The sequence below is a fragment of the Primulina eburnea genome, chromosome 10, assembly GCF_022965805.1.
Source record: "Primulina eburnea isolate SZY01 chromosome 10, ASM2296580v1, whole genome shotgun sequence".
In the NCBI taxonomy this organism is placed as follows: domain Eukaryota; kingdom Viridiplantae; phylum Streptophyta; class Magnoliopsida; order Lamiales; family Gesneriaceae; genus Primulina; species Primulina eburnea.
Genome location: NC_133110.1, coordinates 6,320,664 through 6,343,225, shown reverse-complemented (window position 1 = coordinate 6,343,225; position 22,562 = coordinate 6,320,664). Strand labels below are relative to the sequence as shown.

At 32.4% G+C, this 22,562-nt stretch overlaps 3 protein-coding genes across 3 annotated transcripts; 1 reads left to right on the top strand and 2 right to left on the bottom strand.

The window, feature by feature from the left end:
- Window positions 1-634: 634 nt before the first annotated feature.
- Window positions 635-6,835, bottom strand: LOC140842832 (thioredoxin reductase NTRC). Its single transcript, XM_073211022.1, has 10 exons — window positions 6,481-6,835; window positions 5,999-6,206; window positions 5,799-5,904; window positions 4,819-5,084; window positions 3,280-3,559; window positions 2,434-2,541; window positions 2,018-2,104; window positions 1,822-1,926; window positions 1,129-1,259; window positions 635-935 (listed from the first exon to the last, which is right to left on the bottom strand). The coding sequence occupies exons 1-10, from the start codon at window positions 6,791-6,793 to the stop codon at window positions 875-877; spliced, it is 1,665 nt and encodes a 554-aa protein (XP_073067123.1). The 5' UTR covers window positions 6,794-6,835; the 3' UTR covers window positions 635-874.
- Window positions 6,836-13,797: 6,962 nt separating this feature from the next.
- Window positions 13,798-15,238, top strand: LOC140803792 (heat stress transcription factor B-3-like). Its single transcript, XM_073159666.1, has 2 exons — window positions 13,798-14,396; window positions 14,584-15,238. The coding sequence occupies exons 1-2, from the start codon at window positions 14,142-14,144 to the stop codon at window positions 14,989-14,991; spliced, it is 663 nt and encodes a 220-aa protein (XP_073015767.1). The 5' UTR covers window positions 13,798-14,141; the 3' UTR covers window positions 14,992-15,238.
- A 2,382-nt stretch (window positions 15,239-17,620) lies between these two features.
- LOC140842831 (RING-H2 finger protein ATL79-like) lies at window positions 17,621-18,477 on the bottom strand. Its single transcript, XM_073211021.1, has one exon. The coding sequence runs from the start codon at window positions 18,472-18,474 to the stop codon at window positions 17,824-17,826; it is 651 nt and encodes a 216-aa protein (XP_073067122.1). The 5' UTR covers window positions 18,475-18,477; the 3' UTR covers window positions 17,621-17,823.
- Window positions 18,478-22,562: the final 4,085 nt, after the last annotated feature.

The window sequence follows — 22,562 nt, the reverse complement described above, 5'->3', positions numbered from 1 at the left end:
GACATCTTTGTGAAGTAAGAGTCATTTATGAGGATTCCATCATGTATTGTGAATAGTTTTGTTGAGATGATAAAATGGAATATGGGAGCAGTTCCTCAAATTCGAAGGTAAAAAACACAGAATTATTTTCGAAAATGCAAGTATGTTGTCCAACATTCTCATCGAAATTGTCGGTTGAATCTATGCCATACCTGAAGTAAATTTTGTCATACGTTGAAACTGAAACTTTTTATGATACGTGTAGCATAAAATTGACCCTAAAGTGTCTATCAGAAACCTCACAAGATTAGGTGCAGTGAGTAAATCATATTCAGAGTGGGTTGTGTAACGTGCATGGCTTGAAGAATTACAAAGGAACAAAATGCATTATATAAAATTCACTTGTGCGTTACTAAAGGTTATGGCTATATTTGAACACCGATTAAATTAATTTGGAAATCAAGGAATTTATATTAATGGTAAGTATTTGTTTTAACTTATTTAACAATTTTCGGATTCATGCATTAAATTTCGTGTCTACTTCAATAATTTTTCAGCTTCAACAATAAATTTCAAATCTTTAATTTGATAAAATAAATAATCAGAAACCCATTAGGCCATTACTCAAATCTATGTACGAAAATCCCAAATCAAATTGCCAAATTTTAACTTTTAAAAAATGTTACAATGTGCTGCAAAAAAAGAAATAGGGACATTATTACTTATGGGAGACCATTCTGAATGTATAGTAAAACTCACACCACTACCTGGAAAATACATGGCATATTCATCTACCTTTTTTAGATATTATCAAAATTGAATCGAATTTGGAACGAGGCAACGTAAAAATGCAAAAATACAAGCCCTACAGTGAGCATAGCAATGGAGCTTACACTCATTTATTTGCTTCGATTAATTCCCTGTACTCTTTCTTCATCTTTACACCCGATATAGTCCTGCATGCAGAATATGCAAATGATGATTGATGAGTCTTGTGGTTTTCATTTACAACACCATTGAATCGAGTTGATGTAAAAATACTTGGCATGAGGAATGCAGTGGGACAAGTAGGGGTGAAGGCGGATGATTTATTTGGGTGGAGGACGCAAAACATGAATTCAAAAAAGAAAAAGATGATATAAAACATACTTTAGCATTTCTTTGTTCTTGAAAAACTGTACACAAGGTGTACCCATGATTCCAGCGGCCTCCGCAATCTCTGGATCTTCCTCAATGTCAATCTCAACAAAGTGGACACTCTGGTCGAATTCATCTATTACCTGCCAGACCAGTTCAGAGCACAGTTCTTCAACGACCAATATAAACTGTGGATTCAAATTTTTTTAAGGCGTGCATCATAATCAAACATAAGCACTTCGTGTTTCATAGTTCTCTATGTCATCTGCTTTGGTAGGGTCCAGCAGTCTTCAGATTTCGTTTCTTACAAGAATCATAGACACATTATAGAATAGCTATTTTTGGGTCCAAATTAAAAATATTATTTTGGACATAATAACGACAATTGAATCAAGGTGATGAAAGGAAATATTACCCCCTGAATAATCATTACCTTCAAAGAAATTTTTCCTATATCATATCTATTCTTACAACTATCACAAATGGAGACGAGTCTCCTCTCGAAAAATAAAGCATTATACATCACACAGGCCAACATGTTTTACTAATTATTTATTAGAAAACTCTAAAAACAAAGCCAAACATTAGATGAAAACAGAGAGCAAGAAAACTGTGAATGTAAAAAGGTACATAAATAATTATTTTATGAAAAATGGGTGAATAATTTAGAGACAGTTTCTTCTCAAGTTGGAGTGAATGACTCACCTTGCTAAGAATTGGTTTCAATGTCCGACAAGGACCACATGTAGGTGCTGTGTATAGAACGCAAACAACTCTTTGGCTTTCATGATACAACTTCCGTAAAGCATACTGCATAGGGAAAAGAAAAAGACTTAAAAATTACAACATTAATTTCAATGAGCGGGTTGACTTTAGAAGCTTATGGACCCGGGTCTCATACCTGGCCCTTGTGCTTTGTGAGTGTAATATCAAAACCTTCTATTACATCTCTGTCAGTGAGTTCTTTCTTAACCTCTTCAGTGGCCGGCTGCAAAAGTGAAACAGATGGAAACAATATATTATTCGTCACATTTAGATTTTGCAATTGCTACACGGTCATCGATTCTCATTTGTCCTTTCGCCTTTCCAGTGACTTTGCATAAGACTATTAGCATGGTTTTGCACGTTTATTTACACAAGCCGATTTTAAGCTGAAAATGGTCCACGGAACATTAAATTATCTGCAGAAGGTAGCTTATAGACTACAGAATCGGAAGCATTCTCATTTCTCACAAATGTAGTTGTTTTTTTGTGCATGGGAAGTGTGTCCTGATGGATAAATATTCTCCATTAGCGGATCCAAAAAATTTTACCTACCTGGTGAAATTCGATCAGCAGACCTTTGCTTGTAAGATACCTTTCCACTGATAAAGCTGCGATACATCCTGATCCAGCTGCCGTTACTGCTTGTCTCCATTCATGATCCTAGTCACAGATAACAAAATTGTGATACTAAAACAGAAACAAGAGAAGCATAACTAAGATGGATGCAACTGAAGAATAAAAAAATAAAACTCAAACTAAGAAATCCTTGTTGCAGATGCTCGGTCTCAATCGGGCAAATCACACGGACATACTAGTCATAATATTTTATGTTATACCACTCACAAACTCTATTACGAAGAAGTTTCACAGAAAAAATATTGGCGAAAATGAACCATGTCCAACATTTTGCAATACATGTCTTAGGGTAGAAATGAAACAATACACAGAAGACACAGGCATAGAACTTACAAACAAGAGCTCTCAATGTAATACAGAGCCAGATTAAACTCAATAGAGATGTTTTATTGTGAGAAAAAGCGTGCCTATAACACAATGGGAAAATTATCCTCAACTGGAAAATCCAGCAGTAAATTGATCCATGGATGATTTGGGGAATAATGCCTCAGGCATGTGTCGGGGCACTGAGACCTGTAGTTTGTGCAGAATAGACTTTCTCCAAGAATACAAATATGGATTATGCACTAAGTCAAATTAACAAAGCACAATTGTAACAAGTAAGCATAAATAGTATCGAAAAATCAATCACATTGAAATGATGCAGGAAAAAAATATTCTAGACATATTTTAAGCACAATTGTAACAAATAAGCACAAATAGTATGGAAAGATTAATCATACTGAATGATGCAGGAAAATAAATATTCTAGACATATTTTACCTGCACATCTCCAGCAGCAAATACACCTTCCACCGAAGTATTTGCAGAACCCTCATCAACCAAAATATAGCCCGCGGCATCAAGATCAACTTGTCCTTCCAACAACTGGCTATTTGGCGAATGACCTATTCCATAGAATAAGCCTTTTGCGTCTAAAACTGATTCTTCTTTAGTATTGATGTTTCTGATCAATATGCCCGACATCTGCCCTTTCGTGTTGCTGACGACATCCACGGTTTCAGCATTGAAATGGACGGTGACATTTGGGTTGTTAAATACTCTGAAACATTCGCCATAATCAACCTGTTAAGCAAACATTCAGGGACCTGAAAGACAGTCAAGAGAAACATACATGGAAGACATGCAGAAAATTCAATTAGTCTGTATAAAATTTAAAATATCATGAATAAAACATGAAAACAGACAGCCCATCCAGACATCATAATGCCACAAAAATCAAGAGGAGCTATTCAAGTGCTTTGACCTGATAAACTATCAACGTCAATATTTCCACTTCGTGGTACAACCAGGAAGCATTAACCAACAATGGCTAAGCGAAGCAAAAACCAGTATAAAAAAGATACATCATCAAATTCAAGACACCACATCTCAGTGTCAAAGAGACAAAGAGCTATATACTTCTAAATGAAACAAATATATGAATTCTTCACAAATCAATAGATCTTTCTTCATGAAGTTGCAACTTGCAACAACAGTCATCACAGACTTCAACAAATATGAAAAAAAAGTAAGGTTTATTTCACTTCCAAAGAGGTTGAGTTGCTCGACCAACAATTATTTATTGATTTTTTAGATTCACTGTATAGGAGGCAGAATTAGTATAATAATGTGGAAAAATTAGAACTGCTGTTTTACACTTCTCTATACATACGGTAACAAGCCACCGGCCAACTTGATGAACTGAGCATGAATCCACATAACCCTACACGAAAAACCTATTTTTCTTTCTGTCATTAGCTTTCAAGATAAGATCCGTTCGCCGCAAAATAGATATCCAATGAAAGAAGAAACTTTAATAATAACATTGCCAGAAAAGTGCATAGGAGAGAGAATGACTGGGTTCAGGTGCCTTATTACATCTTATGCAGCGTAAGAATTAGCAAAAGAAAGGAGGTTCAGGATATTCTGGAGATAAATTTAATGTGAAAACTCCAAATTTACGCAAAAAGAGTAAGAAGAAAGAACCAGATTTCTTAGCAAAATTTTTCTGACATTTGAAAGTGGAAAAACTAATTAAAAAAGAGTTCCCCACGTAGACAATAATATTCCACTAATTTTTTTTTTGGATAGAAAACTAGATGTATTATAATAATTTAATGTTACACCAATTGCGCGGATAAGTAATCCGCAACAACATTACAAGAAGACTAACTTAACCCACACTCTATGACATCATTACAATAACCTCAATAATATTCCACTAATGATTTTCAGATTATTCACTAATTGAATTAATTCATTACAAGAGCAAATCAAACAACATGAGCAGATGCGTCAGAAGTATACAATCTTGCTCACCTATCTTGCATTGCTTTTGATGCCCTCAGTTGGTCCTTACGAACGAGCAAGTGGACATGACGAGCATACTTGGTCAAGTATAATGCTTCCTCTGTGGCTGTATCACCTCCACCAACCACAGCAAGGACTTGACCTTTAAACAATGGGGATGCCCCATCACAGATTGCACATGCACTTATTCCTCTACTCCAGAATTCATCTTCTCGAGGTAATCTCAGCCTCTTTGCAGTTGCTCCAGTAGCATATATGATACTGTTGCATTTTACCTGAATAACAGGACAACCAGTGGTGCAATTCAAGTTTTTACGTACAATTTTTTTTGCCAAATTTGCAATAGTAAATCTGTCGTCAGATGGAAATCGTGCTCCTTAAATGATGACTTAGTACATTCATGATATCTTAACAAAAGAAGAGCTAAAAAACTACAGTTTCTATAAGTACACATATTTAAGTATTATTTAATCATAATATTCTTGAATCTGATGACACATAACATTCACAAGGTTTTATGGACCATGCAACTTCAAATGTGTATTTAATAGTGTGATAGTGATATGAAAACTGACATTTGTCAGATGAAATGGCTATTGGATACAAAGCCTAAAACTTCAACAGGTGGATGAAGTAATGCCATAAAATGTAACTGTCTGAGCTACTCCAGAGAATAGGATGGTATTATCATGCTGATCCATTTTAGGAGAAACATGACAACACAACCAATATTTGAAATGCTACGGATCCTCACCCAGACACTGTGGAAATCGCAGGCATTAAAATAGCGTATATACTAAATCACAACATAAGAATCATATTTATCAAATGTTGAAAAGAAAACTTCACGTGAGAACGTCGTATTTCTATTTTCTATCAAGTATCATGCATAATGCCCTCAATTTCATGCCAAGATGAAATTTTTGTCCAACTACTGCAACATTTAGTGCTGGTTATCAAAGATGCTATCCACTGCAAGAATGTATCACCTTGCGATCACTACTTTTTACTGTAAAAGGTCTGCTATTCACGTCAATGAATTCGACATCTTCTTGAAACAATTCAGCTCCCCAACGCTCAGCTTGCCTTCGCATCCTAGTCAAATGAGGACAACCAAGACAACAATCTTCTTTGCTTCAACGCAAATAATGTGAATATCAGTAAGGACCAATGACGGTCAGATATATACCTATCCATTAAGTCTGGACCAGTTATTCCATCCGGAAAACCAGGAAAATTTTCCACTTCAGTGGTGGTCATCAATTGGCCCCCTGGAACACCACCTACTTGGTATCCCTCAAAGACTACAGGCTTCAAATTAGCTCGAGCCGCATATATAGCTGCTGTGTACCCTGCAGGACCTGATCCTATAATTACCACATTCTCAAGATCCTGGGCTGCCAAAGGAAAAGAAATCAATACATTTAAAGAGTATATACATAACTTAATTTCAACTCAAACTCAGAAAATTCCTTATTTCTGCATAAAAAATGAATAACACAGCGATCAGGATTTGTGCTTATAGCAACATTTTGCTTCTAATCAGAACAAACCATTGCTTGCAGCCTCAACAGCAGAAAAATTTCAACCTAACCTCAAAATGCACAGAACTTTACAGAACTACAAACAGAACCAGGCTGCATTAGCACACGCATAAACAGAATAAGATACCTGAAGAGGTAGGCTGTTCTTCCGCGGAGGAGGCGCGAAAGTTGCGACCAGGAAAACGGCGATTTAAGCGAGTCGAAACACCAGCTGAACCGAGCCGATAGTCCTGCCGGCGCGCCGAACCACCTTTGAAGAAGATCATATTGGCCCGAGCTGGAAGAAGAACGCTGTAGAGAGTGGAAGGGGTGGCCATTGAGGGTATAGGAACTGGCTGAGCCGATTGGGCGGCGGCTCGTATCCGGAATCCCGCCTCGAAATCAGCTCCGGCTCTGGATACGACGGAGTTTGCTAGCTTGGGAGAGGGAGCAATGGCCATTGGTTTTGGAGAATGGATAACATGTTGAACATATTGTAAGGTTCCAAACTAGAGGCTTATTAGTATTTGTTCTCTCACTCATAATCTGTACCATATTTTTCTAAATAATAAATAATTATTAAATTAACAGTAAATCTTATTATATAATTTATTAGATATTTTGAAGAAAAAAGGTTGAATCCTTCTTAAATCATACACACATTAAATTATATAATAATTTATTAAATTAATTTAATAAATTATTATATAATTAATTGACATTCTCACAGATTAAGATCCGTGATACGGTCTCACATGAGACACACTCTTTAAAAAGCAAAAACTTGTGTGAGACGGTCTCACGGGTTGTATTTGTGAGACATGTCTTTTAGTTGGGTCATCCATGAAAAAATATTGATTTTTATGCTAAGAGTATTACTTTTTATTGTGAATATCGGTAGAATTGACCTATCTCACAAATTAAAATCCACGATCTCACATGAGACCGCTCAATTTAAAGTGTTAGTTAGGTAAGCTTAATTTTCAACCTCTAATAATAAATAAATACTTGCTTACGCATAGACAATAAATAGAAATAAATTTTCATAATGTTTAAATGTTGGGTACAACTTTTATGGGTAACTAACAAAACGTGAACATTTAATATCCAAAATTTATTGAATAATGTCATGTAAAGTTTAATTAGTCTATAACGTCGAATCGAAACGTATGTCCCTTTACATAAACTAACAGTTAGTTATAATGACGTGACTTCAATTCTTTTAATCCTTACAGCAGCTCAAACACCACATTTTGATTAATGTACTCATATGGACAATTCTTATTTCTGAACAATTCTCTTTACAACGATTGCACGCGTTGCAATATTTCAAAATCGAATATGTGATTTTTCTCTGATACCAATTATATGATCACACGTTTATCGATTTTAAATAAAGATAGTTAATGGTGACGATAAAACTCTTTTTTTTAAAAAAAATCGTATAGCAATTTAAACATCATTTTTCAATCACTTTTACAGCAAGCTAATTAGTGTTTCTCAACGGATGTTCGATAAATTGTAAAGGGCTCTCTAGTTAGCTTAACGACATGATTTAATACTCACAGCTTATAGAGTATTGAATTTTTTAGATTAGGAAAAAATATTATATATGTTAGGCAAAGCATGCACATTAAAAAAGAAATGAATTGACAATTAAATTGGAAGTTAATGAATCTCAGCTGCCGTATGATATTAAGAACTTCCGACACGTTTTGAATAGTGAATAATTAATACTCAATTAAAATATATTTAGATATGAAACACTTCTCAAAATCCAAAAAATATAAAAGATATTAGACTTTAAATAATATATTTTACGATATTTTTTAAATTTATTTTTAATTTATTTTTTAATCAAAAAATTCTTCAGTTTTTAACTATCGGATTTTTTTTTTTTGAAATAAAAACTGCAAATATACATGTTATACGATTAATACTGCACATTTATATTGTATATCAAAGTGAGTCTCAACTCCTGAACTAAGGCATAGTTTGATACATGAGATAAGAGAGATTGATAAATAATACTTCTTATCTCATGTTTGGCACATTTATAAAAGCTCATGATAATAACATGGGCCCTTGATAAATAATTTTTTAGAAGGATAAAATATCACTTCGATTAAGTGTGATAATTTTTATTTAAGAATAAAATACACTACAAATGACTTAATTACCCTCAATTTATAAATGATTTTTATAAATCTATGCTGGTAGGTAGAAATTAAAATATTTTTATTTATTTTTATATATTATATAATATGATAATTATATAAATGAATTCGAGATAATTATACAAATAATTTTTATAAATCTCAATAAAATTATTAGTATCAGCCGATTAACATTAAAAATTGATATTTGACTTGACTCACAAAATCAAGGGTTCAATTATCATATTATATAATATATAAAATTAGATAAAAATAAATAAATCATGCAAGCACTATCGGCGCATGAACAAATAAAAAATATGAACTCAAACAACAACTTTGAAATTATAAAATTTATTATGATAATGTTAATTTTGTCATTATAATCTAATATATAAATTTTGTCATTATTAGTATCAGCCGATTAACATTAAAAATTGATATTTGACCTGACTCACAAAATCAAGGGCTCAATTATCATATTATATAATATATAAAATTAGATAAAAATAAATAAATCATGCAAGCACTATCGGCACATGAACAAATAAAAAATATGAACTCAAGCAACAACTTTGAAATTATAAAATTTATTATGATAAGGTTAATTTTGTCATTATAATCTAATATATAAATTTAATCACTCTTATTAAAATCATACCAAATATTAAATATAATATCCTACATCTTATTTTTCCTTAACTTATCATTATATTATATATCACATGCTTATCCTATCATATGTACCAAACTATGCCTAAAGGTACAAATTAGGGATGATAATGGAGTGGGTGGGAGTGAGGTGGGGCGGGGGCGAGAATGCCTTCCTCATCTCCGTCCTCGAATATAAAGCGCGCCTTGATTCTCCTCTCAATCCCTCGTTTTTTCAAATTAGAGATTCTCCATCTCCGTCTACGAGGGGGTTAAATTTTCATTCCCGCCCCATGTATTGTTCTATCTGTAATGCCCGGAAATTTAATCCTGGTAATCTGTAATTATTGAGTTATAAATTTGATATGATTATGAAAGGATTAATCGGGACACGAAAATAAGAGTACATGTGAAATTTGAGAAAGTGGGCAGAGAGTGTGGCGCCCGAGCGGTGATTCTTGACCGCTCGAGCGCCAATGCTCCATAGGAGATGTTCGGGCAGAATGTGTGGCGCCCGGGCGGTAGGTTTTAACCGCCCGAGCGCCAAGGTGTAGTACGCCGAGCGTTGGACAGAGGAGGTCGCGCTCGAGCGGTAATTTATTACCGCCCGAGCGCGAGGCATGCAATCAGAAAATGTGCCGGGTGGCTGGATGCATGTACGAGGTGTGTATATATATATATATATATATATACATTTGTTAAGAATAGAAAAACGGGAAATCGAGGAAACGCTATCAAATTTGGTCCTTGAATCTTAGGATCGAGATTGTGCGAAATCCGTCCGTCTGAATTGTAATCTGACTTCAGTATTGCAATCCTATCAGCGTATGCTACACTTTGACGTAAGTTTTGCTACGTTTTGACATGCTTTGAAAGTATGCTATTGTCAGAATGGAATAAGATTCATATATGATGTTCTTGACATGTTAGACATCATAGAATCGAAGTCAGATTAAGAAATAGACTGATTATGGAATTGTTATGAATTTCTGATTATAATCGGTTGATACCGGAAAGATTTGAATTGTGGCGGGATTACGGATTGTATGTGATATGAGTTATAGATTGTAACTGTTATCTGGTGAATTGGTATTAACGGGGATATTAAATTGTACCGTTATACCATTGATTTTGAATTAAATCCAGATTGATCAGATTGTTATGGAATTGACTAGTATATTGATATGAGATTATTGATATTGTCAGTACCAGACAGATTGTGAGTTCAGGACTTCGACTGAGCCAGAAACCGACGAAGGAAAGGTATAAGTCAATGTGGTATTGGGAGATGAACTTGAGTCGGTTTAGACTTGGGTTTCCCTAAATCATATACTTTACTTTATTGCATTGATATTTGCATTGATTGATTGATATACTTGTTTCTTGAGTTATAGATTACAGATATTAGAGGAGTCATCTTATGACAGAAGTGCCGTTAGTGGTGGGATCACCACGGGCACATTGCACGATGTCATAAGATGGTGTATTGGCGGATGTGCCAAAGTCTGTCACTGGATGTTTGGCTATCGATGTGGATAGGATGGTGGCTTTTTCTATTACTGTTAATCAGTATTGTATCGATGTGGATAGATTAGTAGCTCTTCTATTACTGTTAATCGATGTCATATCGATGTGGATAGAATTAGAGTTGCTTCTATTACTGTTAATCGGTACTATATTGATGTGGATAGAATAATAGCTTCCTCTATTACTGGTAATCGATACCGTATCGATGTGAATAGAACTGGAGTCTTTTCTATTACTGTTGATCGATACCATATCGGCGTGGATAGAACTGGAGTCTTTTCTATTACTGTTAGTCGATATATGCATGCCAACTTCTGGAATCGGGATCCCTAGACTAGGATTGAGTCTAGTCTGAATGATGTAGCTACGAGTATTGTCGACAGTTTGATATTGATTATGTTTCAGATTCGTTACATATTGTTGATACCTGATTACATGCTTTATATTTGTTATATGATTGCATGTTTCATTGATTTATACTGGGAGTTATTCTCACCGGTTTATCCGACTGTTGTCTTGTCTGTATGTGTACTTGACAACAGGTGGGACATGTTCAGGGTCGAGGAGATGAGGAGAGATCGAGTTAGAGTGGAGACTTCGGACTTTGATCTGAGATAGGGTTTGAATACTTGATATTAGATGTTAAACTCTAGTTTGAATAAATGCTTTGTAATACAGGATTTGTATTTTATATACTGAGATGTATATATGTTTTATTTCACTACGTTCCGCAAATTTAAAAAGAAAAATTTTTAGACCCTGTTTTATAAATTGATTAATTAGTCCCAATGATGATTAAGAACTTGATTAGTGTCCGGATCCCCACACTATCTATTTGGGAAATCATCATCCTCGACTCTGCGAGAATTAAGAAGATATTTGACTAAACTTATTTAAAACATCTTATAAACTGCCAAACAACTTATTTTGATAGCATATAATTTGTTTGTAACTTTTTTTATCTAACAAATTATGAGAACTTATAAGTCTTGAAACAACTTATAAGTTGTTTTTTAGAACTTATAAACTCTGCAAACCACCTATAAATCTTCATCTGTATATGTCCATATCCTCGTTTCAAATAGTCTAGAAACATATTGGGATAAGTTTGTCATCCTCATCCTCGCATCCCCAACCCCGCAGAGATTAAATCTACATCCTTGTCCTCACGATCACCGCTTCAAATACCAATTTACTTAGAAAATATTGATACAATAATAATATTACGTAAACAATACAAACACTAATAATTCATGGTTTAATATAAAAGAAAAAAGAAACAAATCATTATCGTGAGTGAGATCGTGAACGAAATTTGAGGATCACATATATTTTTTTTTCTGATTTGTTACTTGTTAGGAAAAATTATATTATTATTATTATTATTATTATTATTATTATTATTATTATTATTAATGGGGTTGGTTTGGAAGAGTTATATTATTGTTAGGAAAAATTGTTGCGGGGATTTGAAAAATCTCCGAACTTGAACATATACCTGAAAACGTATACCTGAACTCGTCCCATTCCGGGTTTACTTCACAGGGCGCCCGTAGGAAAAATTTTAATCCCTATTAAAAATGAATCAAGATACTATTAGTAGTTCGGTCAAAATCGACTTGAACTTTATTTGATCGAGCTCGAATTCAAGTATCTCGGACATTAATTGTGTCTAATACGCGAGCTACTCGAATATATATATATATATATATATATATATATATATATATATATATATATATATATATATATATATATATATATATATATATATATATATATATATGTGTGTGTGTGTGTGTTTATTTATTTAGAATTATGTAATTTAAATTATAAAACATCTATGTTTTATTTTCAAGCTTTTCAAGTTCGAGTAACTCGATATATGCATGACTCGAATTCGATCATGAAGTTGATTGCTTGATCGAGTTCGAGCAGTAAAAATAAAATTTATTCGAACTCGAGTTCGACTCGATTGCACCTCTAGCATCAATGACTACAATACCAACTTCAATATTCTAAAATACCTCTTTGAATAGCGACAACTAAAATCTTAAATTTTTTTTTTTTAACTTTTTTTAAATATAACTTTCCTTTGAATAATAATACAACATATAACATTAAATAAATACATACACACACTATAAATTAAAGTTGGGTCTAACAGATGAGTAAGTCTCTTGTGAGACGGTCTCACGAATTTTTATCTGTGAGACGTGTCAACTATACCGATATTCACAATAAAAAGTAATACTCTTAGCATAAAAATTAATATTTTTTCATAGATGACAAAATAAGAGATTCGACCCACGAAATTGATCTGTGAGACCGTCTCACAAGAGTTTTTGTACTAATAGATACACACGCAATATTGTAATGATTTTTTTCTAGAATGACTAAAATATCTCTATTTTGTTATAACAATACCTCAAAACACGCAATTATTTATCCAAACAATAGAATCACCTCCACCACCTCAATCACATTATCATAGTTGTTAGACGAAAAGATTTATTTGATATTTAATTTTTCTAAATTTAATTTCCAAAATTTTTAAACAAGAATACTTATATAATAAAGGCAAAAACTTGTGTGAGACAGTCTCGCGGATCGTATTTTGTGAAACAGATATCTTATTTGGGTCATCTATGAAAAAGTATAAATATTACTTTTTATGCTAAGAGTATTACTTTGGCAAAAACTTGTGTGAGACGGTCTCACGGGTCGTATTTGTGAGACAGATCTCTTATTTGGGTTACCCATGAAAAAGTATCACTTTTTATGCTAAGATTATTACTTTTTATTGTGAATATGGGTAGGGTTGACCCGTCTCACAGATTATGATCTCTGAGACGGTCTCACATGAGACTCACTCTATTACTTTTTATTGTGAATACCGGTAGGTTTAGCTCGTCTCACAAATAAAGATTTGTGAGATCGTCTCACAAAAGACTTACTCATATATATATATATATATATATATATATATATATATATATATATATATATATATATATATATATATATATACAAACACACGATATACATAAAAACACACTATGTATGGTTTTCGACCACATAATTAATCCAGCGACACATCCAGCGACACATCCAGACAGGCATTGACACACACAGACACATATATAAATAAATATATAACACGAAAACCAAATGTTTGGTTGTTTATATGGAGAAGAGAGACAAAAGGAAAAAGCAGCTGTTGCAATTCTCATGAACCGTGGAGTCGTATTGGGTTTCTATTGTTGGGTTAATTTGGGAGTTTCTGACTGCCCTTCTTCTCCTCCTCGACCACTAAATATCATTCCTTCTAACTCACAGTTTCTCTTCCCTTATTGTTTTCATTAATCAAGCGTGTGTGTTTATATATATATATATATATATATATATATATATATATAGTAGATCGAAGGGGTACTTGATTTTGACTAACAAGCTAGATCAAGTCGTTAGCTGTATGATGATGGAGGTGTGCGATCATCCAAGTGACGAAAAGAGTTTGGCGGAATATGTTCGGAATGCTACGGCTTCGCCTTTCTTGGTGAAGACATACATGGTGGTGGATGATCCGGCCACCGACAAGGTCATATCGTGGAACGCCGACGGCACGACGTTCATTGTGTGGCAGACGGCGGAATTCGCGCGGGACCTCCTTCTCACACTGTTCAAGCACAGCAATTTCTCCAGCTTCATTAGGCAGCTCAACACTTACGTATGTTATAAGTTTCGTATTCGAATTAATAGGAAAATGAAATTTAAAAGGATCGATCCATGTGTAAGCAATATTCTGTTTCAATATATATATATATATAATTCGATTTATTTTTAAAAATCATTGATCAGATTCCAATACAATATTCTTCTTATTAATATTTTTTGTTTTATATATACAAATATAGGGTTTTCGTAAGGTTGCAACAAACCGCCGGTGGGAGTTCAGCAATGAGATGTTCCGCAAGGGCGAGAAAGACCAACTATGTGAGATTCGCAGAAGAAGGGCATTGTCCAACAAGCCACTGAACAACGTACAACGCCAAACTCAAATATCGGATGAAGATCAACGGTCGTCGTCAACTTCATCATCGGAACATACCTCTCTGATATGTGAAAACAAAAGGCTCAGGCAAGAAAATGGGGTCCTGAATTTCGAGCTCGAAATCGCCAAGAGCAAATGTAAACAACTTCTTGAATTGGTAGCCGTTGAAGAAGAAAATTATGAACATGAGGGGCCTATGCTTTTTGGTGTGAGATTAATGGAAGTTCAAAGGGGGATAGAGAAGAAGAGGAAAAGGGTTGAGGTTAATTAATTACCTCAGACCGAATCAGTCAGTCATTATAGTTTTCATATAAGAAAGTTAGGTTTTACATGGCTTATCTGTAGATTCTTTTGTCCAGCATTGCCAAATCTAGCATTTGGCTTGAGTTATAAATCTTGACATGTACCAAACGATATCAAACAAATCCAACAAGCCTATGTACATACACTAAACTACGATTTCACGGATCTTTATTCATGAGACATATCTCTTGTTTAAGTCATCTATATTATTATTGTAAATTTGGACATTATTGACGCGTCTCGTGAATAAAGTTCTATGAGACCGTCTCATTACTTTTATATATATATATATATATATATATATATATAGATATATATATATATATATAGAATTCTAATTTAAACCAAGTTTTATTCAAGTGGCTCTATGTTGGATGATTTTACTTTGAATAACAATGGTTGCCATCGAAAAATGAAATAGACTTTCTCGAAAGAAAAAAGAACAGATTTGGTCAAAATGTTGAACAAAGCACATTGAAATATAACAAATGACATGCATGTAACGCATAAGTCGGTCGATGTTGATTATGATATACATAAATAAAGTTTTACATTTTAGTTTTGATATGTTATTTTTGTTTTTGTATGATTTTAATTTTTTTTTATAATTATGAGTTTGTGTTGATGTACATATGGCGCATGTTAATGACGTGCATAGTGATACATCAACACTTCAATAGAAAAATAATTAAACTTACCAATAATTGAAAATTACATTAATAAATTAAAATTTGATAATACAAATTATCAAAATCATAAAAAGACAAATTGTGATTTTCCTTAAAATAAAACACTATTTGAAATAATGAAAATATCCAGCTAGAGTGGTATTATAACTAATATAAGTTGATTATTGCAAGGTTTTTAGCTTTATTTTTTGAGTAGGTCTCATGTGAGATCGTCTCACGGATCCTAAGTGAGACGAGTCAACCTACTGATATTCACAATAAAAAGTAATACTCTTATCATAAAAAGTAATATTTTTTCATGGATGACTCAAATAAGATATATGTCTCACAAATACGACCCGTGAGACCGTCTCACACAAGTTTTTGTCTTTTTTTTTTAAAAAAAAAAACAAATTATATGATGTTTGAAGCGTAATGGATGTTGTAAATTATATATCTCAAAAAATTTGAGAGATAAAATATTGGATGAAGAAAATTCTAAATAAATATAAAATCGCAAAAAATTAAAATCACACATTAAAATAGTAATGTGCCATTCAACCGATTGGGCTTAAACAAAATAACACGTGCCATTGAATGGGATAGTGCTATTTACTGGAAGGCCCTAACACATTTGGAGTTGGCAACTTGCTTATTTTTTAGTGAGGATTTATTATTTACACTGGAGTGATCTTCCCCTTCCATCAGTACTCCATGTATCTTGCTTTCGGATTTCAATCCTCTTATCCCGTGGATAAGCGCAACACCATATATTATGCATTATATATATATATATATATATATATATATATATATATATATATATAGATAGCCAATTAATGATCATGTGGACCTCTCGTATTGTCAGACAAATATGAAAAATTCGTTAAATGTATAAAAAATGCACTACACTTGGTGTTGTGTTTATGTACACAATAGATGATCCAAATCTCTTGTTTTCGGCTCTAGGATGCCAAAATTAATAACGAATATGATATAAAATTTGGAGAGGAAAAAGAACGGATTAAAATCTAAATTTGACAACATAGAGCATAGAAAACTATAATCAGAATTAGAAAAATATATAAGAATAAAATTGTGATTTTTTGCTTGTATAAAAAAACAGGTGATTCGATTGTATTAATTAAATAATAATAGTTAATTATTATTAATGGCTTCACTGTTCAATAATTTGTTGAATGCATTGTTCTCCGAACCGGTCCGACCGGCCAAACCAGACCGGCCGGTCGGACCGGTTCAACCGCGAACCGGCCTTCAGACCGGTCCGGAGATAAGTAAAAACCCGGAAAACAGGTTTAACCGGAAAAAACCGGTTAAAACCCGGTTAAACAGGAAAAACCGGAAATCGGCCGGTCTTTAAGAACCGCACGGGTCTGTGAAATTATAAAAAAAAAATTGAAACTGGATGTTTGATACTTTTTTGTATAAGAAATTTGATGTTTGCTACTTTTTTGTATAATTAAACTTGATGTTTTCTTGGGCACTTAAACTTGGTCATAACTATTTTGTTACATGTTAGGTGTAATTTGGATTTTTGAATTTGAAAAGTGATGTTTATTTTGATATTTGTTGTAATTTTCATCTTAAAAACTATAAAAACTATAAAAACATAAATAATCAATATTTTACTATTTTATTTATTATATAAAATAAATAAAATATTAATTTTATTGATCCGGTTCGACCGTTCGATTGAATCGGTTGAACCATTTTTTAAGGCTTGATCGGTTCGATTAACGGTCCGGTTATAAAAACACTGGTTGAATGAGTTCATTAACTCAACACTCCTAAAATTAGAATAAAAAGTGGTGTAATTATTTTTTAAAAAAGTGTAAATTATAAATTGCACATTTATTAAAGTACAAGAAATTAATATGTTTGAGCTTGTTTAAAACAAAATCAGTGAACTTGATGGGGCCAAATTGAAATATTTCATTTTTAAGGCACCGATTTGGGATTTACGTTGTGTTTATCCGCCACACCCAACGAAGTCAACGTTGCAGTTTGCAGAAGCTAAATCTAAACCAAGAAAAACTCTGCAAATTAGGGAACAGAAAAAATGGCAGCCATGGAAAATGTTGTAAGTTAACGAAAGCTGGCCTGATTCGTTTTCATGGTGGAGTCGAGGATTTCACCAAACACTTGGTTCTGCAAGTAGGACAAGAAGAATGCAGAAGCAGCCATTGTTGGATACAGTTCACATGGAATCCATGCTTACAATCCTCCAAAACCCTGAGTTTCTCCCCAATTTCGAACTCCGATAAGCAGATTATGCACTCCGTCTCTTCCCCAGCTAGCTTCATCCCCTCCGTGTAATCCAGGACCAGGATTTCCGCCTCCGCTCCCCCCGCCCCGTTCTCGAGCTCCTGCTTCCCATCCTCCGAATTCTGTGGTTGTTGTCCCCGCCGCCGTCTGTAATGAATCCGGATGACGTATCGAATGGCAGAGTTGAACGCGAGACCACAGATCAATGCGCATGTTAGGAAGATGATGACTAAGGCCGTGTTTGCCTTGAATTCTTTGGAACTGGAATACGGCCACCAGGGACACCTCTGCACGTCGCATTTGGACGACGGATACGGCGGTTGCGCTGTGGTGTAAGCTGGTGGAGATAAGCGGCTGTGAAATTCATCCATAGAATAAGGTGCGTCCCTCATTTCTTTGTATGTATAGATTAAAAGTCGATGGCTTTTCTTCGTTTTTTTGAGTGAGGGAATGAAGAAATCGGCGATGAAATAATTGACGTACATGCACACGCACATGTATATATATGTGTGTCTTTATATATATATATATATATATATATATATATATATATATATATATATATATATATATATATATATATATATATATACTAGTTATTCTGCCTACGCAACAATCTTTTTTATCATTATCGATTGACTAAAGTGAAATTTGACAAATTATGGAGGGACTAAATTGATATTTGAATGGTTGAAATAAAAAATAAATAAAAATAAAAGTGTGCGTTGAAATTTAAAAAAAAAAAAACAAAAAACAAAAGTGTAATATTAGTATCATATAAGGGTAAAACTGAGAAAAAAGTTGCTGTCATCTCTAGGTAGTTATTATCATGTCATCACACTTAATAATATAGTATAGATAGTATAGATGTGTGTATATATGACCTTGCACGGTACATACTTATTTGAGAATCGATAAATTAATATTCATTTATTAAATTTGAATTATAATATCATCGATATTAATATAAATGTACACAATAAACGTGCAACATTTAAAAAACATAGAAAAAACCATAACATTATGAAAATAATAGAATGATTATTTTTAACATGTTATTTATTAAATATGGTTTTAATCACAAATATAACAAGTACTAATATTATTAGTACTACAGATATTTATATTTATAATTTTTTAATTATTAGTTAAATTATAATAATAATATTAATAGTATTAAAATAAATATAGTTATTAATCCACGTATATAATTGTATTCATTATTTTTATTCGTAATGGTTCTAATAATAATTTTATTAATATCCATCTATAATATTATTTATTTATTTATATATTATTATTATTTTTATATGAGGCAGATTTTAAAAATTGATAAAAATTAATGAGGATAAATTAATTTTTAAGGATATTTAATAAAATTTTATTTGTGTCATCCATGAAAAGTATTACTTTTTATGCTAAAAGTATTAATTTTTATTGTTAATATCAATATGATTGATCTGTCTCACAGATAAATATTCGTGAGACCGTCTCACAAAAAACTTACTCAAAATTACGTGTCATCTTACTTTCATCAAGGACACCAAATGATAACGATGATATATTAGCTATATAGAATAGAAGTAATATCTACATATGAAAAATGATCATACCAAGACACTGATATGTAAGTATTATGGATTTTTTTAATAATATAATATAGATATAATACACAATAAACCACTGTAACGATACTTTAAAAATTACCATAATATCGCCTTATTTTGAATGTCCTATTATTAATTTATTACACTATTAAATTATTTAATTAATCGATACATCGTTTTATTGATTAAATTAATTAATTAACTTAATTTTTTTATAATTATGATTCAGAATATAATTAATTTGATTTATCACTTATATCAAACACAAGTTAAACACACAAAAGTGGTGTTCATCCATTGCGTAAAGAAGCTTATAGGTTTTGAAATTTTCTATTTTTATTTTTATTTTTATTTTTATTTTTTAAATAAAGCTTTTGAATTATCAACTACTTCTTTATCTATAAAACTTGAAAGTGGTACAACATGTATTTTATTGGAAAAAATTAAAACAAAAAAAAATCGCGGCACAGATCGATGACCGAAAAATAGTATATTAAGATAAAAATTAAAATATGATAATATAGAAAATCAAAATTATTAAAAGACATATATAATACCAAAATTGCACGTGTTTTGTTAACATAATTAAAAAAAATGGTGTGTAATCACACATCCGACTATGTGTGTGTATATATATATATATATATATATATATATATATATATATATATATATATATATATCCACGTGGCACGCCTACAACCATACAAAATTTTTTGTTTTGTTTTTTTAAAAAATGGCTGATCAATCATGCATCGCCATGTAAGTGTTGCACATGATACTCTGCATACTTGGTGTACAGGATAACAAATTCGTGTGTGTATATATATATATGTGTGAGTGTGTGTTCTTGTATTAGACGAAATGGGCGCATAAATGAATCGTAAGTTGGATGCAATTTTGTTTTCTAACTTAATTCGGATAAGTCATGGATTTTATTCAATCATGCGAGCTACGTGTTACGATGGTTGTGGTATAAATCAGACCCAGAAGCAAAAAAGACAAATTCCAAAACATTTAAACAAAAACAATTTGTCCGTTTTGGTGTAAAAGGTCCCCCACAACTTAATGAGCAAAGGCATCCAGAGAATTGTAGGCTCGGGGAATACTATATTATTTATGGCATGAATTACAAATTCACATGTATCATAATTAATATCCCACTTTCTTTTAAGCAGGAACATAAGTTTAGACTCTAATAGAAGATTAATTACGTACAATCGCAACTAACGTTGTAGCTTACAAATCACGACGATCGGAAAATTGAACTTGTTGTCCTTGTCCCCTCAAAATAATAAAGACCGGTAGTTTATTAATATTGATTATTATTACTATTTATCAAAACGTGTTTTTCATTTTGTGGCTTATATCATTTCACGTAACGTTTTACGTAACTCGGATTTATAACCTAATAAGTTTTGGAAAACAGACTAATATAAAATTAGATTTTTAATATATTTTCCCAAGCTTCTGGTACTATATATATAGAAAACACATTTTATTCGAAGTTTTTGAGAAAAATTCGACTGAATAATAATTATAAAAAAATTTGTTTTTTCAAAATCTTCAGGGGAGATTAGATTAATTGCGACTTCTAAAATTTCATTCCTGAAGCACTAGAACGCTCCTCCTCCTCCAAATAAGGGCACAGCAGTGTATAAATTAACAAGCAATCATGGCTATTTTTTTTATAAATTGCTAATAGTAAGAGTATATCTTAAAATATTTTATAAGTATATTCATATCAAGATAAAACATCTTTTTTCGAGATACCACTGTTTAAGAACTCCAAAATTAAGTATGTTTATTAACTTGGAGAAATTGGGGGATGTGTGATCCACTTAAATGTTTCTTAGGAAGAGTATTTATGAGAACACAAGCACCCAGAAGGGATTTGTGTTGGTATAATATATACAATTGTCGAATATGAGATATTACATTTAAGAGTAGGTCTCATGTGAGACCGTCTCACGGATCTTAATCCGTGAGACGGGTCAACCCTACCCATATTCACAATAAAAAGTAATACTCTTAGCATAAAAAGTAATACTTATTCGTGGATGACCCAAATAAGAGATCCGTCTCACAATATGACCCGTGAGACCGTCTCACACAAGTTTTTGCCTACATTTAATATGATATTATTACATAAATTTAATATATAGATGATACTATTTAGGAAGTAGAAAGGTAACCAAAAATTCCTAAAATTGAACTAGTTTTCTTTTTTTTTTTTTTGGCAATCAAACGCTATACAGATACTCTGAGCATACACGATAATAAAAATATCAAATGTCAAACCATTCATGCTGAATATATCACCTATGGGTGCATTCATAATGATATAAATTGTTCATATAAAGAAATACATGCAATTTGTTATGAAGGAAAATCATCTCTAAATATATTGGCAAAAACTTATATGAGACGGTCTCACGGGTCCTATTTTGTGAGGCAGATATCTTATTTGGGTCATCCATGAAAAAGTATGCTAAGAGTATTACTTTTTATTGTGAATATTGGTAGGGTTGACCCGTCTCACAGATAAAGATTCGTGATACCGTCTCACAAGAAACCTACTCAAATATATTTTAGCACAATTTATAAATAAAATATTTTACTATAAACCCGATCATCTTCAATTAAATAACCAACTGATCACTTCCATGAAAAAGAAAAGATGGATGTATCCACATGTTTTCCTCAAATTGGCCATGAAAGCACATTATCTTTGACGCACAAATGTCCAAAATTGGTGGTGTCGCATCAAACGATCTTTGGATGATTTGTTCCACTTTACACAGGGCATGGTACAGAAATTATTCAAGTAGCAGAGCAATTCCCTCGAGAAAAGGCAACTGAAGATCCATAAAAATTTAATAATAACTACTTTATCCAAACCCTTTTATTTTCTAAATCATAATTGAATCCAAACTAATTTAGAGTCGAGTTGAATCTTGTCTATCATGATACCATTT